Source organism: Nycticebus coucang, chromosome 4 (assembly GCF_027406575.1).
Source record: "Nycticebus coucang isolate mNycCou1 chromosome 4, mNycCou1.pri, whole genome shotgun sequence".
In the NCBI taxonomy this organism is placed as follows: domain Eukaryota; kingdom Metazoa; phylum Chordata; class Mammalia; order Primates; family Lorisidae; genus Nycticebus; species Nycticebus coucang.
This window is the reverse complement of record NC_069783.1, coordinates 103,415,707-103,440,416: the sequence shown is the minus strand read 5'-3', so window position 1 is coordinate 103,440,416 and position 24,710 is coordinate 103,415,707. Positions and strand designations below refer to the sequence as shown.

The 24,710-nt window shown below is 38.0% G+C and overlaps 1 protein-coding gene across 4 annotated transcripts in view; it reads right to left on the bottom strand.

The window, feature by feature from the left end:
• The window catches only part of CCDC138 (coiled-coil domain containing 138), a 171,823-nt gene that overhangs the window by 138,724 nt on the left and 8,389 nt on the right, over positions 1-24,710 (bottom strand). For all 4 annotated transcript variants that reach the window (XM_053589055.1, XM_053589056.1, XM_053589057.1 and 1 more), the window contains 2 exons: positions 20,869-20,996; positions 17,915-18,096 (listed from right to left, as the gene is read on the bottom strand). In XM_053589055.1, coding sequence (XP_053445030.1) covers positions 17,915-18,096; positions 20,869-20,996 — 310 coding nt within the window. The remainder of the gene's footprint in view (positions 1-17,914; positions 18,097-20,868; positions 20,997-24,710) is intronic.

Below are 24,710 nucleotides of genomic sequence, written 5' to 3'. Positions count from 1 at the left end.
CCAACACCATTTATTGAATAGGGAGTCTTTCCCCCAAGGTATGTTCTTGTTTGGTTTATCAAAGATCAGGTGGTTGTAAAATGTTAGTTTCATTTCTTGTTTTTCAATTCAATTCCAAATGTCTATGTCTCTGTTTTTGTGCCAGTACCATGCTGCCTTGAGCACTATGGCTTTGTAGTACAGACTAAAATCTGGTATGCTGATGCCCCCAGCTTTATTTTTGTTACAGAGAACTGCCTGAGCTATATGGGGTTTTTTCCGGTTCCATACAAAACGCAGAATCATTTTTTCCAAATCTTGAAAGTAAGATGTTGGTATTTTGATAGGAATGGCATTGAATAGGTAGATTGCTTTGGGAAGCATAGACATTTTAACAATGTTGATTCTTCCCATCCATGAGCATGGTATGTTCTTCCATTTGTTAATATCCTCTGCTATTTCCTTTCTGAGGATTTCATAGTTTTCTTTATAGAGGTCCTTCACCTCCTTCGTTAGGTATATTCCTAGGTATTTCATTTTCTTTGAGACTATGGTGAAGGGAGCTGTGTCCTTAATTAGCTTCTCATCTTGACTGTTATTGGTGTACACAAAGGCTACTGACTTGTGGACATTGATTTTATATCCTGAAACATTACTGTATTTTTTGATGACTTCTAGGAGTCTTGTGGTTGAGTCTTTGGGATTCTCTAAGTATAAGATCATGTCGTCAGCAAAGAGGGAGAGTTTGACCTCCTCTGCTCCCATTTGGATTCCTTTTATTTCCTTGTCTTGCCTAATTGTATTGGCTAGAACTTCCAGCACTACGTTGAATAGTAAAGGTGACAGAGGACAACCCTGTCTGGTTCCAGTTCTAAGAGGAAAAGCTTTCAGTTTTACTCCATTCAGTAAAATATTGGCTGTGGGTTTGTCATAGATAGCTTCAATCAGTTTTAGAAATGTGCCGCCTATGCCTATACTCTTCAGTGTTCTAATTAGAAAAGGATGCTGGATTTTATCAAATGCTTTTTCTGCATCTATTGAGAGGATCATGTGATCTTTATTTTTGCCTCTGTTAATATGGTGGATAACGTTTATAGACTTGCGTATGTTAAACTAGCCTTGCATCCCTGGGATGAAGCCTACTTGATCATGATGAATGACTTTTTTGATGATATGCTGTAATCTATTGGCTAGGATTTTGTTGAGAATTTTTGCGTCTATGTTCATGAGTGAGATTGGTCTGAAATTCTCCTTTTTGTTTGGGTCTTTTCCTGGTTTTGGTATCAGGGTGATGTTTGCTTCATAGAATGTGTTGGGGAAGATTCCTTCTTCCTCAATTTTTTGGAATAATTTCTGCAGTACAGGAATAAGCTCTTCCTTGAAGGTTTGATAGAATTCTGGAGTGAAGCCATCTGGACCAGGGCACTTTTTGGTTGGAATATTTTTTATTGTTTCTTTGATCTCGGTGCTTGAAATTGGTCTGTTCAGGAGCTCTATTTCTTCCTGGCTGAGGCTAGGGAGAGGGTGTGATTCCAAATTGATCCATTTGTTTCACATTGTCAAATTTCTGGGCATAGAGTTTCTGGTAGTATTCAGAGATGATCTCTTGTATCTCTGTGGGATCAGTTGTTATTTCCCCTTTATCATTTCTGATTGAGGTTACTAGAGATTTTACTTTTCTATTCCTCGTTAGTCTGGCCAGTGGTTTATCTATTTTATTTATTTTTTCAAAAAACCAACTCCTTGTTTGATTAATTTTCTGAATGATTCTTTTGTTTTCAATTTCATTGATCTCTGATTTGACTTTGGATATTTCTTTTCTTCTACTGAGTTTAGGCTTAGATTGTTCTTCTTTTTCCAATTCCATAAGATCTCTTGTGAGATTGTTGATGTGCTCTCTTTCTGTTTTTCGAATGTAGGCATCTAAAGCGATGAATTTTCCTCTCAAAACTGCTTTTGCAGTATCCCACAGGTTTTGGTAGCTTGTGTCTTCATTGTTGTTATGCTAAAGGAAGTTAATGATTTCCTGTTTTATTTCTTCCTTCACCCATCTGTTATTGAACAGAAGATTGTTTAGTTTCCATGCCTTTGGGTGGGGTCGAGCATTTTTGTTAGAGTTGAGTTCCACCTTTAGTGCCTTATGGTCTGAGAAGATACAAGGTAAAATTTCAATTCTTTTGATTCTGTTGATATTTGTTTTGTGTCCCAGGATATGATCAATTTTGGAGAATCTTCCATGGGGTGATGAGAAGAATGTATATTCTTTATCTTTGGGATGGAGTGTTCTATATGCGTCTATCAAGCACAGTTGTTCTAGGGTCTCATTTAAGTCTCTTATATCCTTGTTTAATTTCTGTTTAGAGGATCTGTCCAGCTCTGTAAGAGGAGTGTTAAGGTCCCCTGTTATTATGGTATTATCAGATATCATATTGCTCAGACTGAGTAAGGTCTGTTTCAAGAATCTGGGAGCATTCAAATTGGGTGCATAGATATTTAGAATTGAAATGTCTTCTTTTTGTATTTTTCCCTTGACCAATATAAAGTGACCATCTTTGTCTTTTTTGACTTTAGTTGCTTTAAATCCACATGTATCTGAAAATAAGATTGCAACTCCTCTTTTCTTCTGAATTCTATTTGCCTGAAAACTTGTCTTCCAACCCTTGACTTGGAGCTTTAATTTGTCTTTTGAAGCCAGGTGTGTTTCTTGCAGACAGCAAATGGATGGCTTGTGTTTTTTAATCCAGTCAACCAATCTATGTCTCTTCAGTGGGGAATTCAAGCCATTAACATTTATTGAGATAATTGATAAGTGTGGTAGTATTCTATTCGTCTTATTTTGTGAGAGTCCATTGCTTAGTTTTATCTTTTGCATCAGTGTGGAGGTTTGGTTCTGTCCTTTAATTTCTGAGTTCTTACTTTGCTGCTGATCCATTGTGGTGGTCAGTGTGCAGAACAGGTTGAAGTATTTCCTGTAGAGCTGGTCTTGTTGTGGCGAATTTCCTCATTGTTTGTATATCCGTAAATGATTTGATTTCTCCGTCAATTTTGAAGCTTAGCTTAGCAGGGTACAGAATTCTGGGCCGGAAATTGTTCTGTTTAAGTAGATTAAAGGTAGATGACCATTGTCTTCTCGCTTGGAAAGTTTTATTAGAGAAGTCTGCTGTCACTCTGATGGATTTGCCCCTGTAGGTCAACTGGCGCTTACTCCTGGCAGCTTGCAGAATCTTTTCTTTTGTCTTGACTTTGGACAGGTTCATCACAATGTGTCTTGGAGAAGCTCGGTTAGAGTTGAGGCGACCTGGGGTCCGATAGCCCTCTGAAAGCAGTGTGTCAGAATCTTTGGTGATATTTGGGAAATTTTCTTTTATAATATTCTCTAGTATGGCTTCCATTCCTCTCGGGCATACTTCTTCCCCTTCTGGAATTCCTATAACTCGTATGTTGGAACGCTTCATAAAGTCCCATAATTCTGACAGTGAACGTTCTGCTTTCTCTCTCTTCTTTTCTGCCTCTTTTACTATCTGAGTTATCTCAAAAACTTTGTCTTCTACCTCTGAAATTCTTTCTTCTGCATGGTCTAACCTGTTGCTGATACTTTCCATTGCATCTTTAAGTTCCCTGATTGTTTCATTTCCTTCAGCTCTGCTATATCCTTTTTATATTCTTCATATTGTTCATCTCTGATTTGATTCTGTTTTTGGATTTCCTTTTGGTTATTTTCCACTTTATTAGCAGTTTCCTTCATTGTTTCCATCATTTCTTTCATTGTTTTCAACATGTGTATTCTAAATTCCCTTTCTGTCATTCCTAACATTTCTGTATAGGTGGAATCCTCTGCAGTAGCTACCTCATGGTCCCTTGGCAGGGTTGTTCTGGACTGGTTCTTCATGTTGCCTGGAGTTTTTTGCTGATTCTTCCTCATGGGTGATTTCTTTTATCTGTTTTCTTGCCCTAATTTTCCTTTCACTTCCTCTTGCTCTTTAAGTTCTAGTGCCTGTGGAAGTTGCAGGCGGGTTTAGACGGATTGAACACACGTGACCACTTGCCGGTTTTCAACTGTTTTAGTTGTCCTCTTGGGTCCAGAAGTCTCTCGCTGACTCCCTGTATCCTCTCAGGGGTAATGATAGGCAGATCTCACCAGCCAGAGATGCCTGGAGTCCTATATCCCCAGACTCACGGTGCCCAGATGCAAGGAAGCTGTTACTCGGCTGCCATCTTGCTCCACCCAAGCTGGTTTTAAAACCCAGGGGAAAGGATCCTTATCTCTGAAAATGGAGGGATGCCAAGAGGAATGTGAACAAACAGGCCTTGCTATAACAGAAGTAAGGGCAGTTGCTGGCGTGATTAGGTCGATCAAACACATGCAACCACTTGCCCGTTTTCCGCTGTTTTTGTCCTCCTCTTGGGGTCCAGAAGTCCCTTGCTGGCTCCCTGTACCCTCAGAGGGATGATTATAGGCAGATCCCACCGGCCAGAGATGCCTTGAGTCTTGTCTCCCCAGACTCGCTGTTCCCAGTTGCAGGGAAGCTGTTACTCGGCCACCATCTTTAATCTCTCTCAGCAAGGAGACTTTTAGTGTAGAGCATGCACTCTGGAGGCACACAGCAGAAACCAGCCCTGAATTCCTAGATCCTCAGAGGTGGCAGAGCTGGCTGAATCATGATGGTCTCTGTATGTCCAACATCAACAGTTGTCTCTCCTCATCTCAGACGTTCTAGGTGTCAGACTTCTGCATTTTCACTTCTACAGCTTCCTTGGGTCTCAAATTGCCTTTATTCTCAGAAATGATCTGCTTGTTGTCTTATCAGATCCATGGAAGGTTATCACCCTAAGTATCCATCAATCACATAAAATCGTTTTTTTCTCTGATTTGTGCTCTTCATGGCCCCAAACTGCTGGTAAATTTGTTCAATTTCCTGAAGAAGGTTTCTGCCTGTCTTCGTTACAGACAAATATCTCCTCATATTCTTCATACTTAGTTATTAAAATAATACTCGGTTCATTTCACTGGTTTATTTTTCTCCAACTTCAAAAATTCACAAACAAAAGGGATCTCCCTCTATGGTGTGTATTCATTCACTGCACTCACCCTCCCTTTGAAGCTAAAACAAATATGTACATCCCCATTGCATATCCATAAGCTAAGAAAATATTCCAGGTAAAATTAGTGCAATATATTTTGGATGAAGGGGTATTCACTACAGAATTAAAAATGAAGAAAATTCTGTTTATTTTTTTAAAAGCTCACATAGAGCAATCCTAAGCAAAAAGAATACATCTGGAGTTACCATATTATCTGAATTCAAATTACTCTACAAGTCTACAGTAACTAAAACAGCAGGGAACTGATAAAGGTAGATATATAGAGCAATGGAAAAAAACAGACAACCCAGACCTAAAGCCACATAGCCACAACCAACTGACTTTCAACAAAGTAGACAAAGACGTAATACACTAGGGAAAGGATGCCATATTCAATAAATGGTGCTGGGAATATTGAATAGCCATTTGCAGAAGAAGGAAACTAGATTCCTGTCTCTTACCATATATAAAAATTAAAACTCAAGATGGATTAAAAATGTAAATGTCATACCTGAAAACCATAAACATTCTAGAAAACAACCTAGAAAAAACTCTTCTGGATACTGGCGTAGGCAAAGAATTTAGACCTAAGACCACACCCCCAAAACAAATACAACAAAACAAAAATAAATAAATGAGACTTACTTAAAAGAAAAAGTTTCTGCACAGCAAAGAAATAGTCAACAGAGTAAATAGTGACCTACAGAATGAAAAAATATTCATAAATTTTACATCTGACAAAGGGCTAATATCCAGAATCTACAAAGAACTCAATTCAGCAAGCAAAAACAAACAAACAAGCCAGCCCAGGTGTGGTGGCTCACACCTGTAATCCTTTGGGAGGCCAAGGCAGGAGTATCCCTGAAGCTCAGGAGTCCAAGACAAGACTGAGCAAGAGCAAGATCCCATCTCTACTAAAAATAGAATAATTAGGGTGGCGCCTATGGCTCAGTGAGTAGGGCACCAGCCCCATATACCAAGGGTGGTGGGTTCAAACCCAGCCCTGGCCAAACTGCAACAACAACAACAACAGCAAAAAAAAAAAATAGCCGGGCGTTGTGGCGGGCGCCTGTAGTCCCAGCTGCTCCGGAGGCTGACGCAAGAGAATCACGTAAGCCCAAGAGCTGGAGGTTGCTGTGAGCTGTGTGACGCCACGGCACTCTACTGAGGGCAGTAAAGTGAGACTCTGTCTCTACAAAAAAAAAAAAAAAAAATCACCAGCTGTTGTGGCAGGCGCCTATAGTCCCAGCTACCCAAGAGGCTGAAGCAAGAGAATCACTTAAGCCCAAGAGCTGGAGGTTGCTGTGAGCTGTGACATCACAGCACTCTACCAAGGGTGACAAAGTATTTTTTCTGTCTCAAAAAATAAAAATAAAAAAATAAAAATCAAATAATTAGCTGGACATTGTAGCAGGTACTTGTAGTTCCAGGTACTCGGAGGAGGTTCAAGAGGATCACTTGAACCCAGTAGTCAGAGGTTGCTGTGAGCTCTGCTGAGGCCATGGCACTCCAGCGTGGGCAATAGAGTGAGACTCTGTCTCAAAAAAACAAACAAAAAAAAGCACAACCACCATCACCAGATAACCCCATCAAAATGTGGGCAAAAGACATGACTTTTTTCAGAAGAACATACTTAATCATCAGGCAAATGCAAATTAAAATCATAATGAGATACCATACTATCCCTGTCAGCATCACCATTATTAAAAAGTCAAAAAATAATAGATGTTGGCACAGATGCAATGAAAAGGAAATGCTTACACACTGCTGGTGAGAATGCAAACTAATACACCTCTATGGAAGATTCCTCTAAAAGTAGAGCTACCTCTTGATCCAGCAATTCCAGATCTACCCACAGGAAAAAGTCATTTTATTAAAAAAAAAAAAAAAAAAGACACCTGTATCTGAATGTTTATTGCACAAATGACAAATATAAAGATGTGGAATCAACCTAAATGACCACTTTTGATGAATATGATGAATGTCAAGAAAATGTGGTATATGTACATACCACGGAGATGCTATATATACCATGGATACTACTCAGCCATAGAAAGTAATGAAATAATGTCCTTTGCAGCAATTTGAATGGAACTGAAGACCACTGTCTAGGCAAAGCATCTAAAGAATGGAAAATCAAATACCATATATTCTCACTTATAAGCTAGAGCTAAACAAGGTATGTACATGGTCATAATGTGGTGTACTAGACATGGGAAACTAACAAAGAGAGAAGGTGAGAGAGGGGTTGATGGATGATAACCTATTTATCATGTACAATGTCCACTCTTCTTGTGACAGTACACTGAAAACCATAATTTCAGCATTACACCACTCACCCATGAAACAACACTTGCATCCCCACCCCTCACCCCCATTATCTATGAAATAAAAAAGAAAAAAATTCAAGTCCAAACAGGCTGTTTAAGGCTAGGCACGGTGGTTCATGCCTGTAATCCTAGCACTCAGGGAGGCCAAGGTGGGTGAATTGCCTGAGCTCACAGGTTCGAAACCAGCCTGAGCAAGAACAAGACCTTATCTCTACAACATAGCCGGACGTTGTGGCAGCTGCCTGTAGTCCCAGCTACTCGGGGATGCTGAGCCAAGAGAATAGCTTGAGACTAAGAGTCTGTCTGAGATTGCTGTGAGCTGTGATGTCACAGCACTCTACTGAGGGTGACAAAGTGAGACTGTCTCAAAAAACAAAAAGAAAGAAAGAAAACAAATAGGCTGTTTAATATCTCCACCTGTTTACTTTTTTCAGATAGCTTAAAAAGAAATGTCTAAAAAGTTTTAAAATGTTTAAAAAGTTAAACACAGAGCTGCCGTATAATCCAGAAATTCCACTACAGGTATATACCCAAGAGAAAAAGCATATGACCACACAGAACTTAAATACAAATGTTCAAATCAGAATTATTCTTAATAACTAAAAAGTGGAAATGAAATAAATGTCAATCAATAGAAGGATGGATAAACAAAGTGTATATAATGGAGTATTATTCAAAAATAAAAAGTACCAATACATGCTACATAAATGAACCTTGAAAATATCGTGCTAAGTAAAAGAAGCTACATAGAAGGCCACATATTGTATGATTCCATTTATAGGAAGGGTCAAGAATAGATAAATTTATAGAGACAGAAAGTATGAGTGGTTGCCTAGGTTTAGGGGGATTTGAGAAGAAAAGCTGTGACTTCTAATGGCGAGGGAGTTTCTTTTGAGGATGATGAAAATATTCTAAAATTGGTTGTGGCAATGGTAGCACAACTCTGTGAATATATTAAAAATATTTTAATTACCCACTAAAAAAAATAAAGAGCTATTCATTGAGAACAACTGAAGCTATCCTCCTTCTCCAGTTATTTCCCTTTCTCTGCAAAAAGCAGCATCATTTATCCAATTGCCAAAAAAACTCCCTGCATTTTGCCTTTGATTAAACCCCTCTATACACTTCCTAAATCCAAACAGTCTCCAAGTATAGCTGATTCTTGAACAATGCAAGGATTAGCAGTACAGACCCCTGTGGAGTGGAAAATCCACGTATAACTTTTGACTCCCCCAAAACTTTACTAATAGCCTACTTTTGACTGGAGGCCTTAACTAATAACATCAACAGTCAATCAACATATATTTTGTATATTTATTACACACTGTTATGTTACAATAAAGTGAACTGAAGAGCAATGTTATGGAGAAAATCATAAGGAAAATACATTTACAATGCTGCACTTATTGATACCATTGAGTTGATTTAGTCTGTTTACAAGATGAATCATCTATCTGAAATGGTGGGCAACAATTAATGCAGATCTCCATCAATCTATAATATTTATCAAGCAATTCAACTTTTTCATAATAGTATTGTAAGTCTTCTCTGCTTCTCGAAAACACTTTAAGCATCACTAGTGGCTTATAGTATTGTACTAAACACAATGAAAAATACCCTAGAATTGCAAGAAATCACATTTTACTGTGATAGGCAATTTTACTGGAGCAATGCTCACGTGGAGATGATCATCATCATGTAGCATTTAAAGTGGATATTCACAGCACTTGATACTGCAATACCAACAGTAGGTGGCCACAAAGTTATTAGAGTAGTGCAATATGTACTGCAATTAATTTTATGTAGTTATGATTTAATATTGCATCTTTAAATTTCTCTCGACTATGAATGATACCATGTATAGTCTGTGTTTGTGTAAATTTTAATAAATTTTAACATTTCTTTTTGAGACAGAGTCTCACTATGTTGCCCTTGGTAGAGTGCCATAGCATCACAGCTCACAGCAACCTCAGACTCTTGGGCTTAAGTGATTCTCTTGCCTCAGCCTCCCAAGTAGCTGGGACTACAGGCACCCACCACAACGCCCTGCTATTTTTTGTTTTTGTTGCAGTTGTCATTGTTGTTTTAGCAGGCCCAGGCCAGATTCAAACCCATCAGCCTCAATGTATGTGGCCAGTGCCCTACCCACTGAGTTACGGGTGCCACCCTAAATTTTAACTTTTTATAATAGATTTTTATATATTTTGTGGTAGTAAATAAAATAAACTAGTAGCTACATATATTTTATGTGTTCGTGACACTATCTAACTCTTTGGTTTTTTAATATTTCTACGCTACAAGGGTCATCTATAATTTTTTTAATTGTCATAATTCTCCAAAATATTTCTAGTATATTTACTGAAAAAAGAATGTGTGTATAAGTGGACCTGCGCAGTTCAAACCTGTGTTACTCAAGGGTCAACTGTGCTTGACCCTTAAATATCTTTATCTCTTAAGTATCTTTAGAATTTATCCACTTGTATCCCTGAGGCCACAAGCCTAATTCAGGACACAATCAATCTACCACCATCTACTCACACTCTACCCTCTCTCTAGATCTTCAACTACTGACGACAACTTTAAATAATCATCCAAATTAGATATTCTATCAAAGACCTATGTGCTGACCGCCAAACTGAAACATTAAACTGCCATGCCGAGCCCACTCCAATGTAAAATCTCAATCTTTCTCCTGAAAACCATTCTTCCTCCAAGTTGCACAAAGCAAAAAAATGGAAAACAATCTAGACACCTTATTCACTCTGTGCCATATCCAATTCGTTACACCAAGTCTGGCCAATTTTATCTCCACAATAAAAAAAAAAAAAAAAAAAACTTTTATCTCCACAACAAATCTCTACATTATTCACGTTTACTCCTCTGTCACCTTCCCAGTACAAGTTACCATTATTTCCTGCCTGGGCTATTACAGCAGAATCTTAACTGGTCTCTCAAATTCCAATCCCTCTATTTAAGCACACAATAGTTTATGCAACTCCCCACTTTAAAAATCCTCAGTTACCTACCACATTTTCCTTCAATGAATATGTGAACTTACCATGCCTCTGGAGGGTGTCTATATGAGAATGTCTCAGGCTAGGATGCAACCCTTTCGCTGGGCTAACCCCTACTCATCCTTCAGGGTTTAACTTAAATGTCACATTCTCAGAAAAACCTTACCTGACCTCTCAATCTCCCCTTGTCAGCTATACTTCTATTATTTCTTCATTTAAATTTATAAAATTATAACTATATGGGTACTTACAATTTGCTTCTACTAAGCTACGTGTATTAAGAACCATATTATATTTTATTCATTTCTGAGCACACAAATGCACATGCTCAAATATTTGCTGAATGAATGAAATCACACTGTAATAAAATGTATATACTTAACAAAACAGAAAACTACAAAGCAATTTTTTATTTATTTTTTATTTTACTGATATAGCATAGTTGTAAATATTTGGAGGGTACATGTCATATTTTGATACATGTATACAATGTATAATGATCAAAGAAGGGTAACTGGGATATCCATCACCTCAAACATTTATCTTTGCTGTTAGGAACATTCCAATTCTTCTTTTCCAGCTATTCTGAAATACACATACATTACTGTTAACTCTTACTTCCCTACTGTACTACTGAATAAAAAAACTTACTCCTTCTACCTGTATTTCTGTATATAGACATTAACCAAGTTCTTCTCTCATACCCGCCTCCCTTGGTAACCACCATTACACTCTGTTTTCATGAAATCCACCTTCTTAGCTAGCACATAAGAGTGAAAATATACACTAACTGTCCTTTTGTCCTGACTGATTTCACTTAACATAACGACTTCCAGCTTCATCCATTCTTTTATTATGGTTGAATAATATCCATTGTGTATATGTATGACATTTTCTTTATCCATTCATCCACTGAGGGACACACTTAGATTGATTCTGTATCTTGAATATTGTCAACAGTGCTGTAATAAACACGGGACAGCAGATACCTCTTCAATATACTGATTTTCCTTCTTTTTGATACATATCCAATAGTGGTATGACTAGATTATACAGTTCTATTGTTAGTTTTTTGGGAAACCTCCTACTGTTTTCAACAATAATTGCACTTAAGAAGTAAATTGTAAAGTCGGAATAAACTGATTAATCTTAATTAAACCAGATTAATCCGTTGCCCTTCAATTTTTTATTAAATATTTGCATCTTCATTGTATTTGTTGTAGATAACAGACGTATTTGTGCAACCTGGCCTATTCTTTTTTATTTTCTCTATACATATATATGTGTTTATTTGGTTTCCACTTTTTGCCTTCACAAAATTAGAGGCTTAAAATTTAATAACAATAACAATGTTTAAGATAAGAACTAGAAACAAAAACCTCATAAAGAACGAATGAAGATAAATACATTCGGAAAAGAAATCAGATGATTGCTGCAACAAAATATTGAGCAATAATAATAATAATGCAAAAAAAGTAACATTCACATTGTCAGATAAAAGCATGTCTATCATAGAATGCTTTGACTCTGAGGTTCAGTATGGAGTCATCAGTTAACTTCTTTCCCCCCAAAGTATCAAAAAATAGACAATATTTATAAATAAAAATAGAAGATAATTTCAAAAAACAGATCATGCCAAATCTTATAGACAATAGAAAAAGAAGAAATACTTCAAAACCATTCTACTTCATCTGGATATACCTGATATCAAAATTGAAAAAATATATTACTGTAAAGGGAAATTACAAACATATTTCACTTATAAATGAGGATGAAATATCCTAAACAACATATTAACAAGTTGAATTAAAAAATTATTGTTCAAATAATGTACTTTGGTCAACATTAAATCCAATTTATGTAAGAATTAGTCACTATTTTCTTTTCTTTTCCTTTCCCTTACCCCCTTCCTCCACCCCACACCAAGTCATTAATCGTCATTAATCATCCTCATATCAAAGTTGAATACATCAGATTCATGCTTCTCCATTCCTGTGATGCTTCACTAAGAATAATGTGTTCCACCTCCATCCAGGTTAATAAAAATGCTGCAAAATCTCCATTTTTTTTAATGGCTGAATAGTATTCCATGGTGTACATATACCACAGCTTACCTATCGATTCCTGGGTTGGGGGACATTTAGGCTGTTTCCACATTTTAGTGATTGTAAATTGAGCTGTGATAAAACAGTCTAGTATTAGTGTCTTTGTAATAAAAGGTTTTTTTATTCCATCTGGATAGATGCCCAGTAACGGAATTGCAGGATCAAACAGGAGGTCTAGGTTGAATTCTTTGAGGTTTCTCCATACTTCCTCTCAAAAAAGGTTGTATTAGTTTGCAGTTCCTCTGGCAGGGCAAGTGTTCCTTTCTCTCCACATCCGCATCAGCATCTGCAGTTTTGAGATTTTGTGATATAGGCCATTCTCACTGGGGTTAGATGGTATCTAGGGTGGTTTTAATTTGCATTTCTCTAATAATTAGGGATGATGAGCATTTTTTCATGTGTTTGCTAGCCATTCATCTGTCTTCTTTAGAGAAGGTTCTGTTCATCTCTCTTCCCCACTGATGTATGGGATTGTTGGCTTTTTTCATGTGGATTAAGTTTTCTACAGATCCTAGTTATTAAGCTTTTGTCTGAATCAAAATACGCAAATATCCTTTCCCAATGATTGCCTATTTGCTTTGGTTGTTGTCTCGTTAGCTGTACAGAAGCTTTTCAGTTTAATTAAATCCCATTTGTTTATTTTTGTTGTTGTTGCAATTGCCACGGCAGTTTTCTTCATAAAGTCTTTCCCCAGGCCAACATCTTCCAGGGTTTTTCCTATGCTTTCTTTGAGGATTTTTATTGTTTCATGCCTTAAATTTAAGTCCTATATCCATCTTGAGTCAATTTTTGTGAGTGGAGAAAGATGCAGGTCCAGTTTCAGTCTTTTACATGTGGATATCCAGTTCTCCCAGCACCATTTATTGAATAGGGAGTCTTTCCCCCAATGTACGTTCTTGTTTGGTTTATCGAAGATGAGGTGGTTATAAGTTATTGGTTTCATTTCCTGGTTTTCTATTCAATTCCAAATGTCTATGTCTCTATTTTTGTGCCAGTATCATGCTGTCTTGACCACTATGACCTTGTAGTTCAGCCTAAAATCTGGTATGGTGATGCCCCTGGCTTTGTTTTTATTACTAAGAACCGCCTTAGCTATACAGGGTTTTTTCTGGTTCCATACAAAATGCAGAATCATTTTTTCCCAAAAAATGATTAAACTGAAAGCTTTTCCACTTAGAACTGGAACCAGATAAAGTTGTCCTCTGTCACCATTATTATTCAACATAGTGCTGGAAGTTTTAGCCAATACAATTAGGTAAGACAAGAAAATAAAAGGAATCCAAATGGGAGCAGAGAAGATCAAATCCTCCCTCTTTGCTGATGATGTGATCTTAGAGAACCCCAAAGACTCAACCACAAGACTCTTGGCAGTCATCAAAAAATACAGTAATGTCTCAGGATATAAAATCAATGTCCAACAGGGAGCAAGGCGGCGGCTGAGTAACAACTACTCTGCAACTGGGCATGGTGAGTCTGGGGAGGTAAGACTCCAGGCATCTCTGGCTGGTGGGATCTGCCTATAATCATCCCTTTGAGGATACAGGGAGTCAGAAAGGGACTTCTGTACCCCAAGAGGAGGACAAAAACCGTGGAAAACTGGCAAGTGGTTGCATGTGTTCGATCAACCTAATCCCGCCGGCAACCGTATTGTATTGAATGGAGTTAAATTGAAATCATTTCCACTTAGATCAGGAACCAGGCAAGGATGTCCATTGTCTACATTGCTCTTTAACATTGTAATGGAAGTTTTAGCCATTGCAATTAGGGAAGAAAAGGTGATCAAGGGTATCCACATAGGGTCAGAAGAGATCAAACTTTCACTCTTTGCAGATGATATGATCGTGTATCTGGAAAACACTAGGGACTCTACTACAAAACTTTTAGAAGTGATCAAGGAATACAGCAATGTCTCAAGCTACAAAATCAACACCCACCAATCTGTAGCCTTTATATATACCAACAATAACCAAGCCGAACAAACAGTCAAGGACTCTATTCCTTTCACAGTAGTGCCAAAGAAGATGAAATATTTGGGAGTATACCTAACAAAGGATGTGAAAGATCTCTACAAAGAGAACTATGAAACTCTAAGAAAAGAAATAGCTGAAGATGTTAACAAATGGAAAAATATACCACGTTTATGGCTAGGAAGAATCAACGTTGTTAAAATGTCTATATTACCCAAAACAATATATAATTTTAATGCAATTCCTATTAAACCTCCGTTGTCATATTTTAAAGATCTTGAAAAAATAATACTTCATTTTATATAGAATCAGAAAAAACCTTGAATAGCCAAAACATTACTCAGCAATAAAAACACAGAGGAGGAATTACGCTACTAGACCTGAGACTGTACTATAAACTGATAGTGATCAAAACAGCATGGTATTGGCACAAAAATAGAGAAGTAGATGTCTGGAACAGAATAGAGAACCAAGAGATGAATCCAGCTCATTACTGTTATTTGATCTTTGACAAGCCAATAAAAACATTCAGTGGGGAAAAGATTCCCTATTTAACAAATGGTGCTGGGTAAACTGGCTGGCAAGCTGTAGAAAACTGAAACTGGACCAACACCTTTCACCATTAACAAAGATAGACTCTCACTGGATAAAAGATTTAAACTTAAGACATGAAACTATAAAAATACTTGAAGAAAGTGCAGGGAAAACTCTTGAAGGAATCGGCCTGGGTGAATATTTTATGAGGAGGACTCCCCAGGCAATTGAAGCAGTATCAAAAATACACTACTGGGACCTGATCAAACTAAAAAGCTTCTGCACAGCCAAGAACATAGTAAGTAAAGCAAGCAGACAGCCCCCTCAGACTGGGAGAAAATATTTGCAGGTTATACTTCCGATAAAGGTCTAATAACCAGAATCCACAGAGAACTCAAACATATTAGCAAGAAAAGAACAAGTGATCCCATCTCAGGGTGGGCAAGGGACTTGAAGAGTCCTTCTCTAAAGAAGACAGACGCACGATCTACAAACACATGAGAAAAAGCTCATCATCCTTAATCATCAGAGAAATGCAAATCAAAACTACTTTGAGATATCACCTAACCCCAGTAAGAGTAGCCCACATAACAAAATCCCAAAACCAGAGATGTTGGCGTAGATGTGGAGTAAAGGACACACTTCTACACTGCTGGTGGGAATGCATACTAATACGTCCCTTCTGGAAGGATGTTTGGAGAATACTTAGAGATATAAAAATAGACCTGCCATTTGATCCTATAATTCCTTTACTAGGTTTATACCCAGAAGACCAAAAATCACAATACAACAAAGACATGGGTACCAGAATGTTTATTGCAGCCCAATTCATAATTGCTAAGTCATGGAAAAAGCCCAAGTGCCCATCGACCCACGAATGGACTAGCAAATTGTGGTACATGTATACCATGGAATATTATGCAGCCTTAAAGAAAGATGGAGACTTTACCTCTTTCATGTTTACATGGATGGAGCTGGAACATATTCTTCTTAGCAAAGTATCTCAGGAATGGAAGAAAAAGTATCCAATGTACTCAGCCCTACTATGAAGCTAAATTATAGCTTTCACATGAAGGCTATAACCCAACTATAGCACAAGTCTATGAGGAAAGGGCCAAGGAAGGGGAAGGGAGGGGGAAGATTAGGGTGAAAGGAGGGTGATGGGTGGGGCCGCACCTACAGTGCATCTTAGAATGGGTACAGGCGAAACTTACTAAAGGCAGAATATAAATGTCTACGTACAATAACTAAGAAAATGCCATGAAGGCTACGTTGAACAGTTTGATGAGAATATTTCAGATTGTATATGAAACCAGCACATTGTACCCCTTAATGTACACAGCTATGATTTAAGAATAAAAAAAAAATAATAACATAAAATAAAATCAACGTCCACAAGTCAGTAGCCTTTGTATATGCCAACAACAGCCAAAATGAGAGGCCAATTAAGGACTCAACTCCCTTCACCATAGCCCCAAAGAAAATGAAATACCTAGGAACATACCTAACAAAAGAGGTGAAAGATCTCCATAAAGAAAATTATGAAACCCTAAGAAAGGAAATAGCAGAGGACTTTAACAAATCGAAGAACACACCATGCTCATGGCTGGGAACAATCAACATTGCTAAAATGTCTATACTTCCCAGAGCAATCTACTGATTCAATGCCATCCCTATTAAAATACCCACCATCCTATTTTCAAGACTTGGAAAAATGATTCTGCCTATTCTTTTTTATCCTATAAAGTATTAGCAAATGAAACTTCCTAAAACACCATTTTTTACTCTGCCACTCCTTTATTTAAAGACCTATAAAATAGCCAGCCTGAGTTTTCACTGATCCTTCCGCCACTAGACAGCCTGATATATGTTCAATCTGACAATTAAACATCTCTCATTTCCAATTCCTTGCACCTGGAATGGGCTTCCTATTGCTCTCCTTCTGTCTAAATTCTAAATCTCAGTCAAGAACGAGGGTCTCTCCCTAAACTTTTCCTTGGTGATTTTTGGCTGAAATAATCTTTTTCTGAAATGCTACAGTAAATATTCTAATTATTTTGACAAAATTCAATATTGGTTTTTTAAAAAAATATATTTAACTATTTATTGTGTATACATGTGTTTCTAATGGGAAGAACTTCCAAAGAAAATTGTGCATTACATATACTTCTGTTCCTAGTGGGTCATGAGAAACAAATAAAATACACTCTTTAGAAACAAGAAACCCCAGTGACAGATAAAAGCCACTGTTCAGAGATGAATTTAGGTACAAGTTGACCAGGGTAATTTTTAGATGTAAGTATTTACAAAAATGAATTTAGAACACATCAAAAAGCATACTTTACCTGCAGATTTTGTTTTATTTCTTAAGTAAAGATGGGAATAAACATAAAACACAAGACAATCTGAAATCTAAGACACACACCTACAAATCAAAACACCATTGTTTTTTTTTTTTTTTTTTTTGTAGAGACAGAGTCTCACTGTACCGCCCTCGGGTAGAGTGCCGTGGCGTCACACGGCTCACAGCAACCTCTAACTCTTGGGCTTACGCGATTCTCTTGCCTCAGCCTCCAGAGCAGCTGGGACTACAGGCGCCCGCCACAACGCCCGGCTATTTTTTTGTTGTAGTTTGGCCGGGGCTGGGTTTGAACCCGCCACCCTCGGCATATGGGGCCGGCGCCCTGCTCACTGAGCCACAGGCGCCGCCCCATTGTTTATATTTTTCTCTCAGCCACTACATTTTAACTTTCAATAGTTTTTACAAATTGAGTTTATTCCCTCTGACCTTGCCTTGACTTACCTAAAAATAACTAAAATGCTTTGTATTTAAATTTTATAAATCCTTGGTTCTTAGAACATAAATATTTTTGAATTCCCAATTCAGTATATTTAGTTCTTACCTGCAGTTTCAGATGTATTTGAAATAACTCATCATATATCTGACTGACTTGATATGGAAGTAAACTCTGCTTGTTTGATGCTTTAGATTTTGGGTAGCTGACAGGTTTTAATGGAGAGTCACTTGCATCACTACAACATTCAGACAAAGGTCTTGATGAGGACTTATTAGTTGGCACAGCAACTGGAAAGATAATAAAATCTGAATTATAAACTCTATTAGCTTATAGCTTTAAACATTTTCATAGTTGTCTTCAGGAAGAGTTGTGTAAGTATAAAGTATGGTATTGTTAAAAAGTTTCAAGAAACTTTGAAGAAGTTTCTAAGAATTATGCAAACACAGTAAAACACTAACATTTAGATAATGAGAACAAAGAGTATAGGGAATTTTTTGCACTCTTTCTGCAACTTTTCTGTAATTCTGAATTTTCTCAAAATAAATTATTCTAAGAGCATAAAACCACTCACATATTAACTTCCTAGGTCAAGCAATGAGAAGTTACTTCAGAAACTCCTAATCACATTTCCCTCTCCCCTAAACCAAATTAACCACTAAGTTAAGACCACTGCCTTGTCTTTTTAATTTCTACTGGTTACATTTAAGAAATCCTAATTTTGTCTGTTTTTAAAGTTTACATAAATGTCAATAATCATATAAATCTTATAACCACCTTCTTTAAGTGAATTCACAAACCTTTACTGCTTTACCCTATTTTATAAATACAGAATTATGACAACATTCTCCTACAGATGGATTATTTGTGCTGCTTTGAGTATACAGATGTTACAAAGCTTTATACATGTATTACACTATGTACATGGCTCCTAGTATACATGTCCAAGAATATAATTGCTGGATCATAAGGTTTACGTGCAGATCTAACTTTACTAACAATGCAACTGTTTTCCAAAGCGGTTATGTTAATCCACTCTCCAAACAGCAGTGGATGAATGAGTTCCTCTTCCTTATCCTTGCCCATATTGTATTGTCAGAATTTATTTTCTGCTAACAATGAAAACATGAAATTCTGGCTTGGCGCCTGTGGCTCAAGCGACTAAGGCGCCAGCCACATACACTAGAGCTGGCGGGTTCAAATCCAGCCTGGGCCTGCCAAACAACAATGATGGCTACAACCAAAAAATAGCCAGGTGTTGTGGTGGGTGCCTATAGTCCTAGCTACTTGGGAGGTGGGGGCAAGAGAATCGCTTGAGCTCAGGAGTTGGAGGTTGCTGTGAGTTGTGATGCCATAGCACTCTACCCAGGGGGACAGCTTGAGGCTCTGTCTCAAAATAAAAAAAAAAAGAAAACATGAAATTCTCTCAAAAGTGGTTTTAACTTGCATTAGCCTCCTGGGAGCCCCAGCTGTACAGAGATGACTCCCACTATGTTCTCATCTTGAATAGACTTAGGAGGGGTCAATATAAAAAAATAATATGAATTTTTAAGAAAGAAAAGTTTCACTTCACTCAGTTCAAGAGATGCTCAAAACGTAAGACACATTCAGTGCTCTACTTACCCTCCTCTAGGCTGCCACCTCACCAATCCATGGCCTGAGCATTCCTTACTTTTTGGTCAACTTTCAAACACATTCAACATTTTTATAGCTTATCCTATGCTTTCTATTATTTTCAGTGGAAAAATCAACCATGGGGCAGGAAATACAAACCCATCTTCCTCAAATGCTGAGATCAATGAGACAAAGATCAATGAGACAAATGCAAAGAGGGAAAGGGAAATGAACGTGTGTTGTGTGTAGACGATATAGTCCCAGGAGAAGAGTATGCCGGTGCTGTCAGTGGAGCAAAGGTGTCTCAAAGTCTTGCAGCAAAGAGGGCAAAGGGTATCATTTTTTGGATAAAACTATAAAATACAGCCAGGTACACAGAGAGTTACTACCACTTTGTGTTAAGGAAGTCGTATGTTAAGTAATCTGGTGCATTGTCTCATAATATTAGGGTTATTGAAATACTATCACTATCATTTACTCACTTTTAAACAAATACTGACAAAAAAACTGATAATATAAAAAGTACTCAGGTCATATTAAATTATTTGATAAATTTTGAGAATATGGGTATACTATTGAAAAATAATGAAGTTTACTTTTCTCTTCTCTTTAGTTTAATAATAAGCACAATAACTATCTCATGGCTTACAAAAACTCAGAGTACCAAAACACATAGGCTCCTGGCCCAGCATGGTGGCTCACAACTGTAATCTTAGCTTTTGGGAGGCCAAGGAAGGAGGATCCCTTGAGCTTAGGAATTCAAGATCAGCCTGAGCAAGAGCCAAACCCCATCTCTACTAAAAACGGAAAAATTAGCCAGGCATTGTGGCAGGCACCTGTAATCCCAGCTACTAAGGAGACTGAGGTAGGAGGCACCATTGCACTCTAGGAAAGTCTGTCTCAAAAAAAAAAAACATCACTGGGGTGGCACCTGTGGCTCAGTGAGTAGGGCACCAGCCCCATATACCAGAGGTGGCGGGTTCAAACCCTGCCCAGGCCAAAAACTGCAAAAAAAAAAAAAAAAAAAAAAATCACACAAGGCAGGCGCAGTGGCTCATGCCTGTAATCCTAGCACTCTGGGAGGCTGAGTGGGTGGATTGCCTGAGCTCACAGGTTCAAGACCAGCCTGAGCAAGAATGAGACCCTGCCTCTTAAAAAAAAAAAAAAGAAAAAAGGCTGGGCATTGTGGTGGTCACCTGTAGTCCCAGCTACTCAGGAAGTTGACGTAAGAGAATCACTTGATCCCAAGAGTATGAGGTTGCTGTGAACTATGACGGCACAGCACTTTTCAAAGACGACAAAATGAAACTTGGTCTCAAAAAAAAAAAATCACACACACACATACAGGCCCCTAAGGACTAGTGGTCTTGCTATGAGGTACCCTTTATATGCTCTATTTGACAAAGTTACCATTTAAATGATTATTCTGAAATGAATATTTCTTTTACCTTTTTCTATCTCTTTAAAAGATTGCTTGGTTACTTTGGTGGTACTAACTCTATGATTATTCTCCATCGGTTCTTCTTCTGTTTCCTGTTTCTTCAAATCATAAAAAGAATCCGGTTCATCATCTGGGCTTTAAAAAAAAAAATTATATCACAGCAATGTGGAAGTTTACCATAGCATTTTATAAAGATAAAATTGCTTTTGATATATTAACAGCATAACAATTGAGACAAAACATGGAAAGTAAATATTTTTTAAAGGCAAAAAGTAAACATTTAAAAAACGATAATCGTTGATCCTGATAACCCACTACAACCATCTTTCCATTTTTCCTACATGTTAAATAGGCTTAATTTAAAACTCCGTATACCTATAGAACGCTATACAGCTGCCACCTTATTTTGATCCCTCCAAATTGAGGTAGATATAACAAGTATTATTATCCATACTGTAATGTTAGCTAAAAGAATGATTAACATTAGGAAACTGAATCCTAAAGAAGTCAAATAACTGACATTTGACATAATTAGTAAAATGCGGAGAACTAGACCCTCAGGTGTTCTATCCAAAAAGAATTCCTAGAGCAATGTTGTTCGAAAGGAACATAATGCAAGTAACATTGGTTATTTAAAATGTTCTACTAGCACATTAAAAAATAAAGATGTGTGAGGTTTTTTTTTTAAAGAAAGTTAAGTTTATCAATTTGCCAGCAAATAGGGGGGCTGGCAGACTCCTTTATCAAAAAATACCAGTGTCCCTGACTCTGAACAGAAACAGAGAGCTTTTAAAGGTTATGATTGATACCATAATTCCGTTTTGGGTTAAGACAATCTTATGGTCGCCAACCAGATTCATCTCACCTTCACTAAAATGATCTTTGGACCTCTGTCCAGAGGATTCCCTTGAGCTACCTCCTGAGTCACAAAAATCAAGACATTCCCCTGTCTCTCCTGACCAATGGCCTGAGGCAACAATGTAGGTTTTAGTTCTCAAAAAACAAAGGCTAACAGAGTTTTCAAGAGAGAAAAAACATTTTTACCTTTTTTTCCTCAGCCCCACTGTTACATATGCCCCACTGTCAATTTTACCCTTCCATAGCTACAAGAGGAGGAGCGACCTAGTGCTTACCTCTGGGGGCTAGGAAGGGTCTCTAATAAACTATTTCTTAAGGGCTTCACTTAAGCCTGCTTCTAAAGGGCTACCCATATCCAGAGGAGGGCAAGTAGCAATACCGTATTCCACTTTAGGTGGGTTCCATGTATTTTTCATTCTAGGCATAGGGCTTTGCTTACTTGCTGGGTTATCTGTGCTATAGAGGGTCCATTATCACTCAGGTTCCTACTGGGAGTTAACTCAAAGAAGCTCATAGGTGACCACAGAATACTGTGTAGCATATCCAAGTACAGACAAAAGGAACCAAGGTTTCCCACATGGACACTGTTATGGAGCAGCCAAATAATGGAGTTTCCATGAGGAGGAGTTGCTGAGCTGCCTCTGCAGTTGTCTGCCCACAGCATCTATCACCAGCACACCACTCTCCCTCTGCTTGGCTTCTTTTCCTGGACTGCTGATGTCATCCCTTTGTCTGCCAAGGCTTGTTCCTGCTCCATGTAGGCATACATGCACAGGAACCTGGCAGGTCGAATCAAAGCTTCAGGCAGAACGAGTCCATGAGGATTTTGTCTCCACTCAGCAGTGCCATGGCAAATATCAGAGCTATAGTCTTTAGTTGAAAAGGGGATCTTGGCACCAATGGAATCCCCACTGTTCGTTTGTATCTGAGACTGCAATGGGTAGGCATGGAGTCTTGCCTCCCATTTATAACAGTCTGCTAATAAGGTCCCCACTGTCAATTTGCACCTACACCTTCTATGGAGGAGATTATCAGTGTTATAGCTACCAGTGTGTCAGAGGGCCGCTAGGCCATCTCCTGTATTATCTGAAGGAACCATTTGCTTTCCTGAGGGATTTTTGTTACCTAGAGCCTTCTGCAATTGTGGGCAGGGTTCTTTCCAGTATTTTTTTTCCCCCCTAAAACACATATTGACTGTACCCTCTTCTAGGGTAGTATTTCCTTTCAGCTGTCTCAAAGGACCCTTAGGTAGTGTCACTAGCAAAACATGCACAGTTTTTAGTTTGCTTTAAAGGCCATATTACCTGGCTGTGAAGGACTCATGCTAATTTCCTTGCCCTGGCTATGGGGTATCATCTGGCCAAACTGAGATCCCAATTGGGTAAGGAGAGACCATTCCTGACCCCAAGTCATAACCTAATAGGCCCGGGACTTAAGAATTAGTTCAGGCAGCACTCTCCCCAGGGCCTCCCATTGTGCCAAGATGGTAACAGGCATTCCTTCCCCCATGCTGTGTCCCACTCAGTGGCAGGCTGTATGCAATGATTCTCCCTCTCACTGGGTTGACGGTGTCTGTGGCTCCTCCCAGCATCTCCCCTTGGCTCGCTACAGAGTTCCAATGGGGGCAGAAGAATCTCATTTGAACATCCAGTGGGGAGAGAAGGACCTCATTTATCAAAAATCTTACATTCACAGATCATTTCATATACTATAAACAATGAGTTTGTCTCAGGCAATACCATAAACATTGAGTTTGCCTCAATCAACACCATAAACATTGAATTTATCTCAAACAGAGAGTTTAAGACTCAACATTCCGATTCTGGAATACTATCCAGTCAACCATTTAAGCTCTGAATTTTCCTCAATATAATTTGCCCCTTAGTAAAAACATATGCACAAGAATTGGCCATCCTAGAAAACCTGGCATGCCTTTGAACCTTGTATAAATTGAGACATCATAAACCAACTAGGGTGCCCAAAAGGGGTCATTCTCCTTGTCTTAATTATTTTTAAAAGATTTCCCTCTCTTTTTGAAAGCTCATCTACTACAAATGAAGATAATTCAGTTCCAATTGCACAAAGGCACAGAAAAATCCAATTGGGATTAATTTTGGGGAAGAAGAGGCAATGGAGAAGACCCTTTAGCCAAAAATTCACAAATAACAATCTAATGAACTGTCTCAAAGACTCTGAAAACAGCAAACCAATTCCAAACCCAGCAGAAGAGAAACAACCAAGGTGAAACCAGAACAAAAATTAATAACAAAAGAACTATACAGAAAAATCAATGAAACAGAAAGTTGGCTCCCTGAAAAGACAGACAAAACTGACAGACCTCCTGCTAAATCAACCAAAAACAGAAGAGGACCCAAATAAACTCAATCAGAAATGGAAAAAGAGATGTTACAACTGATATCACAGAAACACAAAACATCACCCCTGAATACTACAAAAACAGCTCTACATAAACTAGAAAATGTTGAGGAAATGGATGAATTCCTGGAAACAACCTCCCCAGGCTCAAACAGAAAGAAATACAACTTCTAAACAGACCATCACCAAGCAACAAAACTGAAGCTGCTATAAAAAACATTCCAGTGAATAAAGTCCAGGACCAGATGGCTCTACAGCCAAACTCTACCAAGACCTAAAAAGAAGAAAAGGCAGCCACCTTGCAGAAATTACTTGACAACATCTTATCAACGGACATACAGAAAGTACCCAACAAAACTTAGCATCCTTTATGATTAAAAACTCAAGAAAACACGCTTAGATGGAACATAACCCAAAACTGCAAAAGCCATGTACAACAAACCAACACCATACTCAATGGGGAAAAACTGCAAACATTCCCACATTCCTGGAACCAGACAATGTTGTTCACCATCCTCTCCTCCACTCAGCATAGTACAGAAAGTCTCACCCAGAGCAATCAGACAAATAAGAAAAGCAAGGGCATCCAAATGGGGACAGAAGAGGTCAAACCAT